The 11,246-nt window shown below is 39.8% G+C and overlaps 1 protein-coding gene across 1 annotated transcript; it reads left to right on the forward strand.

The window, feature by feature from the left end:
* Positions 1-4,236: 4,236 nt before the first annotated feature.
* LOC110453931 (fatty acyl-CoA hydrolase precursor, medium chain-like) lies at positions 4,237-8,701 on the forward strand. The gene is made up of 3 exons (XM_021503178.1): positions 4,237-4,362; positions 5,986-7,543; positions 8,217-8,701. Exons 2-3 carry the CDS (start codon positions 5,994-5,996, stop codon positions 8,389-8,391), a joined length of 1,725 nt encoding a protein of 574 aa, XP_021358853.1. The 5' UTR covers positions 4,237-4,362; positions 5,986-5,993; the 3' UTR covers positions 8,392-8,701.
* The last annotated feature ends 2,545 nt before the right edge of the window (positions 8,702-11,246 follow it).

Consider the following 11,246-nt stretch of genomic DNA (forward strand, 5'->3'; position numbering starts at 1 on the left):
TACACGGGACATGGGTTTTATACAAGGGACCTGGATTCCATACACGGGACATGGGTTTTATACAAGGGACCTGGATTCCATACACGGGACATGGGTTTTATACAAGGGACCTGGATTCCATACACGGGACATGGGTTTTATACAAGGGACCTGGATTCCATACACGGGACATGGGTTTTATACAAGGGACCTGGATTCCATACACGGGACATGGGTTTTATACAAGGGACCTGGATTCCATACACGGGACATGGGTTTTATACAAGGGACCTGGATTCCATACACGGGACATGGGTTTTATACAAGGGACCTGGATTCCATACACGGGACATGGGTTTTATACAAGGGACCTGGATTCCATACACGGGACATGGGTTTTATACAAGGGACCTGGATTCCATACACGGGACATGGGTTTTATACAAGGGACCTGGATTCCATACACGGGACATGGGTTTTATACAAGGGACCTGGATTCCATACACGGGACATGGGTTTTATACAAGGGACCTGGATTCCATACACGGGACATGGGTTTTATACAAGGGACCTGGATTCCATACACGGGACATGGGTTTTATACAAGGGACCTGGATTCCATACACGGGACATGGGTTTTATACAAGGGACCTGGATTCCATACACGGGACATGGGTTTTATACAAGGGACCTGGATTCCATACACGGGACATGGGTTTTATACAAGGGACCTGGATTCCATACACGGGACATGGGTTTTATACAAGGGACCTGGATTCCATACACGGGACATGGGTTTTATACAAGGGACCTGGATTCCATACACGGGACATGGGTTTTATACAAGGGACCTGGATTCCATACACGGGACATGGGTTTTATACAAGGGACCTGGATTCCATACACGGGACATGGGTTTTATACAAGGGACCTGGATTCCATACACGGGACATGGGTTTTATACAAGGGACCTGGATTCCATACACGGGACATGGGTTTTATACAAGGGACCTGGATTCCATACACGGGACATGGGTTTTATACAAGGGACCTGGATTCCATACACGGGACATGGGTTTTATACAAGGGACCTGGATTCCATACACGGGACATGGGTTTTATACAAGGGACCTGGATTCCATACACGGGACATGGGTTTTATACAAGGGACCTGGATTCCATACACGGGACATGGGTTTTATACAAGGGACCTGGATTCCATACACGGGACATGGGTTTTATACAAGGGACCTGGATTCCATACACGGGACATGGGTTTTATACAAGGGACCTGGATTCCATACACGGGACATGGGTTTTATACAAGGGACCTGGATTCCATACACGGGACATGGGTTTTATACAAGGGACCTGGATTCCATACACGGGACATGGGTTTTATACAAGGGACCTGGATTCCATACACGGGACATGGGTTTTATACAAGGGACCTGGATTCCATACACGGGACATGGGTTTTATACAAGGGACCTGGATTCCATACACGGGACATGGGTTTTATACAAGGGACCTGGATTCCATACACGGGACATGGGTTTTATACAAGGGACCTGGATTCCATACACGGGACATGGGTTTTATACAAGGGACCTGGATTCCATACACGGGACATGGGTTTTATACAAGGGACCTGGATTCCATACACGGGACATGGGTTTTATACAAGGGACCTGGATTCCATACACGGGACATGGGTTTTATACAAGGGACCTGGATTCCATACACGGGACATGGGTTTTATACAAGGGACCTGGATTCCATACACGGGACATGGGTTTTATACAAGGGACCTGGATTCCATACACGGGACATGGGTTTTATACAAGGGACCTGGATTCCATACACGGGACATGGGTTTTATACAAGGGACCTGGATTCCATACACGGGACATGGGTTTTATACAAGGGACCTGGATTCCATACACGGGACATGGGTTTTATACAAGGGACCTGGATTCCATACACGGGACATGGGTTTTATACAAGGGACCTGGATTCCATACACGGGACATGGGTTTTATACAAGGGACCTGGATTCCATACACGGGACATGGGTTTTATACAAGGGACCTGGATTCCATACACGGGACATGGGTTTTATACAAGGGACCTGGATTCCATACACGGGACATGGGTTTTATACAAGGGACCTGGATTCCATACACGGGACATGGGTTTTATACAAGGGACCTGGATTCCATACACGGGACATGGGTTTTATACAAGGGACCTGGATTCCATACACGGGACATGGGTTTTATACAAGGGACCTGGATTCCATACACGGGACATGGGTTTTATACAAGGGACCTGGATTCCATACACGGGACATGGGTTTTATACAAGGGACCTGGATTCCATACACGGGACATGGGTTTTATACAAGGGACCTGGATTCCATACACGGGACATGGGTTTTATACAAGGGACCTGGATTCCATACACGGGACATGGGTTTTATACAAGGGACCTGGATTCCATACACGGGACATGGGTTTTATACAAGGGACCTGGATTCCATACACGGGACATGGGTTTTATACAAGGGACCTGGATTCCATACACGGGACATGGGTTTTATACAAGGGACCTGGATTCCATACACGGGACATGGGTTTTATACAAGGGACCTGGATTCCATACACGGGACATGGGTTTTATACAAGGGACCTGGATTCCATACACGGGACATGGGTTTTATACAAGGGACCTGGATTCCATACACGGGACATGGGTTTTATACAAGGGACCTGGATTCCATACACGGGACATGGGTTTTATACAAGGGACCTGGATTCCATACACGGGACATGGGTTTTATACAAGGGACCTGGATTCCATACACGGGACATGGGTTTTATACAAGGGACCTGGATTCATTACACGGGACATGGGTTTTATACAGGGGACCTGGATTCCATACACGGGACATGGGTTTTATACAAGGGACCTGGATTCATTAAACGGGACATGGGTTTTATACAGGGGACCTGGATTCCATACACGGGACATGGGTTTTATACAAGGGACCTGGATTCCATACACGGGACATAGGTTTTTAAACACGGGAAATGGGTTCCATATACGGGACCTGGATTCCATACACGGGATATAGGTTCCATACACGAGACCTAGATTCCATACGGGGGACATGGGTTCCACACACAGAACCTGGGTTCCACACACGGGACCTGGATTCCACACTCGGAACAGGTGTTCCACACACGGGACATGGGTTCCACACACGGGTCATGTGGTCCATACACGGGACATGGGTTCTATACACGGGATCTGGATTCCATACACGGGACAAAGGTTTTTTAACACGGGATTTGGGTTAAAATCTAAATACCTAAAAGTGCAACAATAGCTCGAAATTGATGAAAATAATAATAAAAAAAAAATCCTTCCTTTAATAAGGAAATTAACATAATCTGATTTTGTTTTCCTCTTGTTTAATCGTTAACCGATTTACACAGCCATTATTACTTTACCGTCTATTTGATAATTATTATGTATTGGCGTTATGCTATACTGTCATGCCTCATTTCGATGGGTTTTATATGCCTGGAATTCATGTCCAATTGTTGATCAAAACTTGTTAAAGTAATGGCTAACATTAATTTGTACGTTTTGTAATTATTTGTTAGTGTAATAGGATGGAGGAAACCATGCTGAACACCGTCCTCATATCAATATGGCTGTTGCAATGACGTGAAATCCCAAACAAACAAACCATGACGACACCATTCATTACATACAAAACCTAACGGCTTGTTGATGACATAATAGATAGCAGTTAAAATCTAGGTATAATATGGTGATATCGTCTACTCAGTGCAGCGCCAATGAAAAAAACCCGAATGCACGGAGAATCTAGGCCTGAAATGGCAAAGAGGCAGTGAGCGTCTTAGCTGTAATTAATATGGTATTCATTTTTTTTTGGGGGGGGGGGGGAATGAATTAAATTTATTTCGAACGAAATTAAGAACATAATCGTTAATAAAAAAAATACTATGTCATCACCTGCTGGCTATCATTTGAAGGTCTTTTTAAATATAGGTGAAAAACAGTTTTCAGTATAGTAGTCTGTACCGATTTGTGAATCAACTTTTATTTAGTTCAGGCAATGGGTACTGACCTACTTTATAAAAAACACTTGAAGCACTGTAGTACCAGGTACCAAGTTGTCTATGAATATCAATGGGTACTGCACGAGTACTCGTTACAGTACCTAATTACATACGTATCACACGGTACCGTGTTGTGACTGTAACCTTGAATTGGGTCATAATGTACAAAACCACTGCGGTTGAAGTGAACAGTGGTCAACGGACGTTGTGAATCTAACCCCCTTACCGGGTAAGTATGTATGTGGGTTATCACAAAAATACGTTATCATACAAACTCTGTGTACATAGTGTATATAGTTACGTGAACACAAGTTTTTTTGTAGATTATCAACATATTTACTACAGTACTGACGTTATGGTCATGTATATTATATGCGAACGTGACAGTGCATGTCTAGCTTGTCGGTAAGGGGAAATCCCCTTCAGGTCATTTGGTAGGACGACCTACTGGGAAGTCGGGGTTGGAGGTTCGATCTGTGAAAATTTAGCAAATTTAAATAATTTCCATATTTCGCCGGGAAACTGGTTTTGCCTTTTCTATTTAGACACGCGATATGTAGTATAACCATGCATGGTTTCAGAGGCGTGTATGTTACGTCTCTGACGGTATACATTTGTATTAAGAATACAGTCTGGCTGAAAAAAAGCACGTTAACATTGTAATAGGTACCTAAAATAAAGTACAGTAATCAGATAACATTCCTTCATAACTATTGCAATAGATCCTCTGGAATTCGTTTCCTATTGTTATCTCCTAGTACAAACCATACTCTTAGGTTGACTTATTTCTAACAAGTTTGTTTATTAGGAACAAAATAAACATGTTAATGTTATATGTTTTCTTTTCAATCGTCATTGCAAATCAATATACACCAAACTAATAATTTACTGTCGATTATATCAATAGACATTATCAACATCTACGTACTCAATTCCACTCGCTGACCCAGTGTTGAGTTCGACCATGTCAAGACTTTAAAAAAAAATCGAAATCTTTTGTTGTCCCATGGCGCAATATATTGATTATGCTCAGCACTAGTTTTTGCTAGTTTTTAAAATGTCATACATGTATAACTTAAACAACCCTTAACATTTCTAAACAAATGAAGACTTTCTAGGCAATAGGATTTGTGTTAACACAACTGCCTATCATCAGTGGAAGTTAAAGTTTATTTACATCACAATTCTAATTTCACAAACTGTTGTTGATATTTTAATCATCGAAAACTTTGAAACTCTTGACTGTTAAAACACATAAATATTAAATTTAATTTTACAGCTTCTCTGAATCGATGTAGAACACGATAAAATGGCTTTGGTTCTAAATCTGATGTATCTAGTCTACATTTAAACATGTACAGATTCGTTTGAGTGGTTGACACATACTTGGGTAGTCGAGAAAACGAGTCGGCTAGATATTGATATATACCTGCCAAACGGTATGATGCTATGTTCTCTATATAGTTATTTATTAGAAGAACGATTAGAAAGCTGTCGATATGACAGAAAACAGGATTTTAATATCTATAACAAAGTCACAAGGCATTTCGTGTAAATGTTTGTTGTGAAATATAGACACTTGTTATACTTTATCACATGAAATAACAAATAGTATGGATGATTTTCTCTTGAACAATATAATTCGAACAGGAATTTGTAGATGATCAAACGGAGGTGAAATTTCATGTGTAGATTGTGATTCCCTTTCTTCGAGAATAAAGGCAAATGTAAATGTAAAACCGGACAAAGACGTCGATGGCACTTCTCATGGAAATCTTGAAAATGATGATGATTTCGACAAAATGAAAATTAATTCAGGTTATGCGTAATTCAGCTTCATTTTTTATTACAGAGGACACGATGAGACAGCGTTCACTGCTGTGTTTGTTCTTTCTGTCTACCGTGATAGTACCTGCGTCATGTCAGTCCTTCCCAATAGTCAACACTCCTTCCGGTCCCGTCAAGGGCGTGGTGGTGCCGGTGAATGGACAGGATATAGTACAGTTCCGGAATATTCCGTTCGCCCAACCTCCAGTAGGAAACCTCAGATTTGAGAAACCAGTCCCGGTAGAACCTTGGAAAGACACACTTGATGGAACTGCGTTTGGACCTTCTTGTATGCAGGATAAATTCCTATTTCCAGAGTTGTGGGAAAAGGCAGAAAAAGCTGTAGTAGACGAGGATTGTTTGCAACTAAACGTCTATGTTCCTGGAGCTGTATCAACTACAGTGAAAAAACCTGTTATGGTTTGGATCTACGGTGGGGCCTTCTCAATGGGAAGTACTTTTACATATGACGGGTCTTTCCTGGCACTTAAAGACGTTCTAGTGGTAACGATCAACTATCGTCTCGGAATTCTCGGGTTCTTAAGCACAGAAGATTCCGCCATGCCTGGTAACTATGGACTTTGGGACATGATCGAGGCACTGGAGTGGGTTAATAAGAACATTGCATCATTCGGAGGAGATCCTGAATCGGTGACCATTTTTGGTGAATCGGCTGGAGGCTTCGCTGCGTCATACCTGGCTGTGATTCCAAGTACTGCAGGTCTATTCCAACGTTTCATTGCCCAAAGTGGATCGGCTGTAGGATTCATGGGCATAGCACCGAATCCTGCCAGAGCTGCAAAAGCTACGGGGAAATTCGTTGGATGCCTACCGGACATAGACGGAGACGTCAACAGCAGGGCTCTTACAGACTGTCTCAAGCAAATACCAGTCGAGGAATTAATGGATGCTCAGAGAGATCCAGGGACACAATTTTTCGGCTCTTTCTCTGTATCACCCTTACTCTGGCCAACCATTGATGGAGAACTACTTCCGAGGTCACCTTTGGAAAGTTTGAAAGATCCTATGTCGACGGAATCAATTTACTTTAGATCTTTAGACATGCTGGCAGGTACAACAAGCAATGAAGCTTCGGTGATTGCAATGTTTTTAGGTGGATTACAGGAACCGATGAACTTCAGTATGGCTGAAGGAATACCTACGGCTGTCTTATGTGACGTATTTGCTCCAACATTAGCCAGGGAAATGTTCAATGACAATCCAATTGTGTCCGATTTACTTTGTAAGGAATATTCATCTGATGACATGGAAGAACAAGCAAGGAAACTTTCAATTATGCATGCGGATACTTGGTTTGTTTCTCCTACAATTCAACTTCTTGATTTCCATGCTAAAGGTAAAAACACTCCGATTACTTACCATTATTTGTATAACCAGCCGATCGACTTTTTTTATATGGCCCCAAGTTTCCCTTGGATGGAGGGAGCAGGACATGCGACCGAACTGCTCTACATGTTCGGTCCGTCAGGCCTAAACGAATTGGACAAATCATTATCAACTGACGAAGGCAGAACATTTTCTGACGTCCTTGCAAGATACTGGACAAACTTCGCCAAAACAGGGTATGGATTTTAAACTCCTAATTAGTATGAATATTTTTTCTTACATTTTATTCTATTTTTGGTTGTGTTATCAACTTTATTTATTTAATGTATTTATACATGTATTTTGTGCTAGTATTTCCAAATGAAATTTGAATAAGTTTGATTCAAGATTTTAAACCATAACAAAGATTTTGGTATTCTTTGTATACATGTGTACTGACATGCTATTGCAACTGATGCATCCACTTTCATATAGAAGATCATGCTTTTTACGTCATCGCCATGTGCCAGACTCTTATAATATCGGTCACATCATGCTCTCCGTATCTTCATCTGCATCTCATAGTCCAATTGATCAAAAATAATGTCAAATGTAAATTTTATTTTGGGAAAGACCCAAAAGTCAAAATATTTATGGATTTTGTTTTGTGTGTGATTTTATGTTTTGTTGTTTGCAATCCCAATATTTACAGCTTTTGTCTTGAATTTCACTCTTACATGCATGTTTTTGCTTAGCTGGCCAGGCTTTGAATAACTTGGACCTAACGTGTTTTCTTTCTGTATAACAAGGAAAGAATTCATCTCACTTTTCTCTTTCTCCTTACTTGTCATATTTATTTGATTATAGACGACTCACTTACGAATACTTTGTTGTTTTCTTCTGTACTAAAGCAACGTTTGTTTGACATAGGAACCCAAATGGAGATGGTCTTGTCCCTTGGAAGGCGTTCAGTACCGAAGGGCGGGACTACATGGAGTTAAAGTACCAGCCAGTTCCGGGCAAAAACTTGTACGCAAAGAGGATGAAGATTCTTTTGGAGGATATACCAAATAAAATCAAGAATAATGTCAAAACTGAACTGTAGAAATACACCGAGATTTGTGATCTGAAATCAAAGGGTATGACATCATCAGTCACATAGAAAATGTTTCCTGTTTTTGTTTTGTGTGTACATGTACAGGAAAAACATCATTGTACAGTTAAGTATGACGTATACTAGTACCTTCCCAAGGGTGTCCATCGAACTGAAACCTTTTATAACATGCATGATTCACGAAAGGGAAATTGTACAATCACAATCAATCCTTACTCGTTCACTAGTCATTCCATAGAATATGAGCAAAAAATATTATAGATACAACAGGCTCAGAATAATGAACACTTTTTAGTATTAATGTGTGTTTTACGTTCATCTTTGAACTGCAAAATGTTGAACCGTAAGGGGAAAATAGAAATGGCGGTGAATGTTAGATGAAAATGTAATTTAACAGGGTTTTAAAATATGTAATATTATAGAGAGCTTGCATTGATTGTATAGACATTAAATTTGGAACCTTTTTGTTGACGTTTACCCGTAAAACAAAGTGAGTTGTTTTTACTTCAGCCAATGTTTAGAAAATATCAGACACCAACCTGCATTTCTGACTAGAAAATCGCACTGTAGAACAACATGTTGTCAAATACAAGTGTTCACAGACCATGGTGTGTCCCGTAACTGTTCACACATAAATGTGTGATATAACACCGATGTATATAACACGCAGCACTACATTTAAGTAAAGTGTGGTAAAGTCAGGTACTGGCAGACAAAGTAAGCGTTTGCTGACCCGTCAAAAGATCAAACAAAACAATTGTCCTTTGAACATTTGCGCAGTTAGCAAAACACAAAATTACTGCAAAAAATACATTATTATAATTAGACCGTCTGTTTTGACGTGTGTGAAATAAGCGGCCTTCAGTAAGGATTTGCTGAAGAATTCACTGGTCGAATTCTACAGATGGTAAGGAAGAATGAAAATTCGTCGTATGTATATTTGACAAGGATGAAGACGCCTTGAACGTTGTATTTATGCAATTTCTGGAGAAATGTCAGCTAACAAATTGCCGAAGACACATTCAGACGTAAAGACACCACGTTTACATGTTAATTTTGTTCTCTCTCTATATTTTCCCTATTTCATTTTCACCTGTTCTATCTCACACGTAGTATGAGCCGCCAATGATAGGGATTTTAACTGATCTCATGTCAAAGTCGTCGTTTTTAGATAGTGCCGGTAAATTTAGATAATCGATAAACTTATTTCAACAAAAGTAGTGGCACTGTTAGTTTCAAGGTCACAGTTTACCGCCGTGCCGTTACTGATAAATAATCCTGTGTCATCTATACAAGCTCAAACATGATATCGTGCATGTGGGAATACCATAACACGTCATACACATTATCGCGCATGTATAAATGTACGTAAAGACTGCAAACACATCGTCACCATGAAAGCATACGAATTTCATATCATTACGAATGTAGATACTAGTATATTTTTCACCACACATGTATAAATACCCCTACACAACACATGCATAAAAACCCCTTCACAACGTATGCATAAATACCCCTACACAACACATGAATAAATACCCCTACACAACACATGCAAAATAACACTACACAACTAATGCATTAATACCCCTACACAACACATGCATAAATACCCCTACACGACACATGCATAAATAACTCTACACAACGTATGCATAAATACCCCTACACAACTAATGCATAAATACCCCTACACGACACATGCAAAATAACTCTACACAACGTAGGCATTAAATACCCCTACACAACACATGCATAAATACCCATCCACAACATATGTATAAATACCCAACACAACATATGCAAAATAACACTACACAACTAATGCATTAATACCCCTACACAACACATGCATAAATAACTCTACACAACGTATGCATAAATACCCCTACACAACTAATGCATAAATACCCCTACACGACACATGCATAAATAACTCTACACAACATATGCAAAATAACTTTACACAACGTATGCATAAATACCCCTACACAACACATGCAAAATACCCCTACACAACGTATGCATAAATACCCCTACACAACACATGCATAACTACCCATACACAACATATGTATAAATACCCAACACAACATATGCAAATAAAAAACTACACAACGTATGCATCAATACCACTACACAACACATGAACAAATACCCCTACACAAAACATTCATAAATACCATACACAACATATTCATACATCCCATACACACCATATGTTTAAATACCCAACACAACAAATGTATAAATAACCATCACAACATATGCAAATAAAAAACTACACGACGTATGCATCAATACCCCTACACAAAACATTCATAAATACCATACACAACATATGCATAATATGCAAATAAAAAACTACACAACGCATGCATAAATATCCCTACACAACACATACATCAATACCCCTACACAACACATGAATAAATACCCAACACAACATATGTATAAATACCCAACACAACATATGTATAAATACCCATCACAACATATGCAAAATAACACTTCACAACGTATGCATAAATACCCATACACAACATATTCATACATCCCATACACAACATATGTTTAAATACCCAACACAACATATGTATAAATACCCAACACAACAAATGTATAAATAACCATCACAACATATGCAAAATAACGCTACACAACGAATTCATTAATACCCCTACACAACACATACATAAATAACTCTACACAACGTATGCATAAATACCCCTACACAACACATGCATAAATACCCATACACAACATATGCAAAATAACTCAACACAACGTATGCATCAATACCCCTACACAACACATGCTTAAATACCCATACACAACATATG

This window comes from Mizuhopecten yessoensis, unplaced genomic scaffold (assembly GCF_002113885.1).
Source record: "Mizuhopecten yessoensis strain PY_sf001 unplaced genomic scaffold, ASM211388v2 scaffold7547, whole genome shotgun sequence".
NCBI classification, from domain to species: Eukaryota; Metazoa; Mollusca; class Bivalvia; order Pectinida; family Pectinidae; genus Mizuhopecten; species Mizuhopecten yessoensis.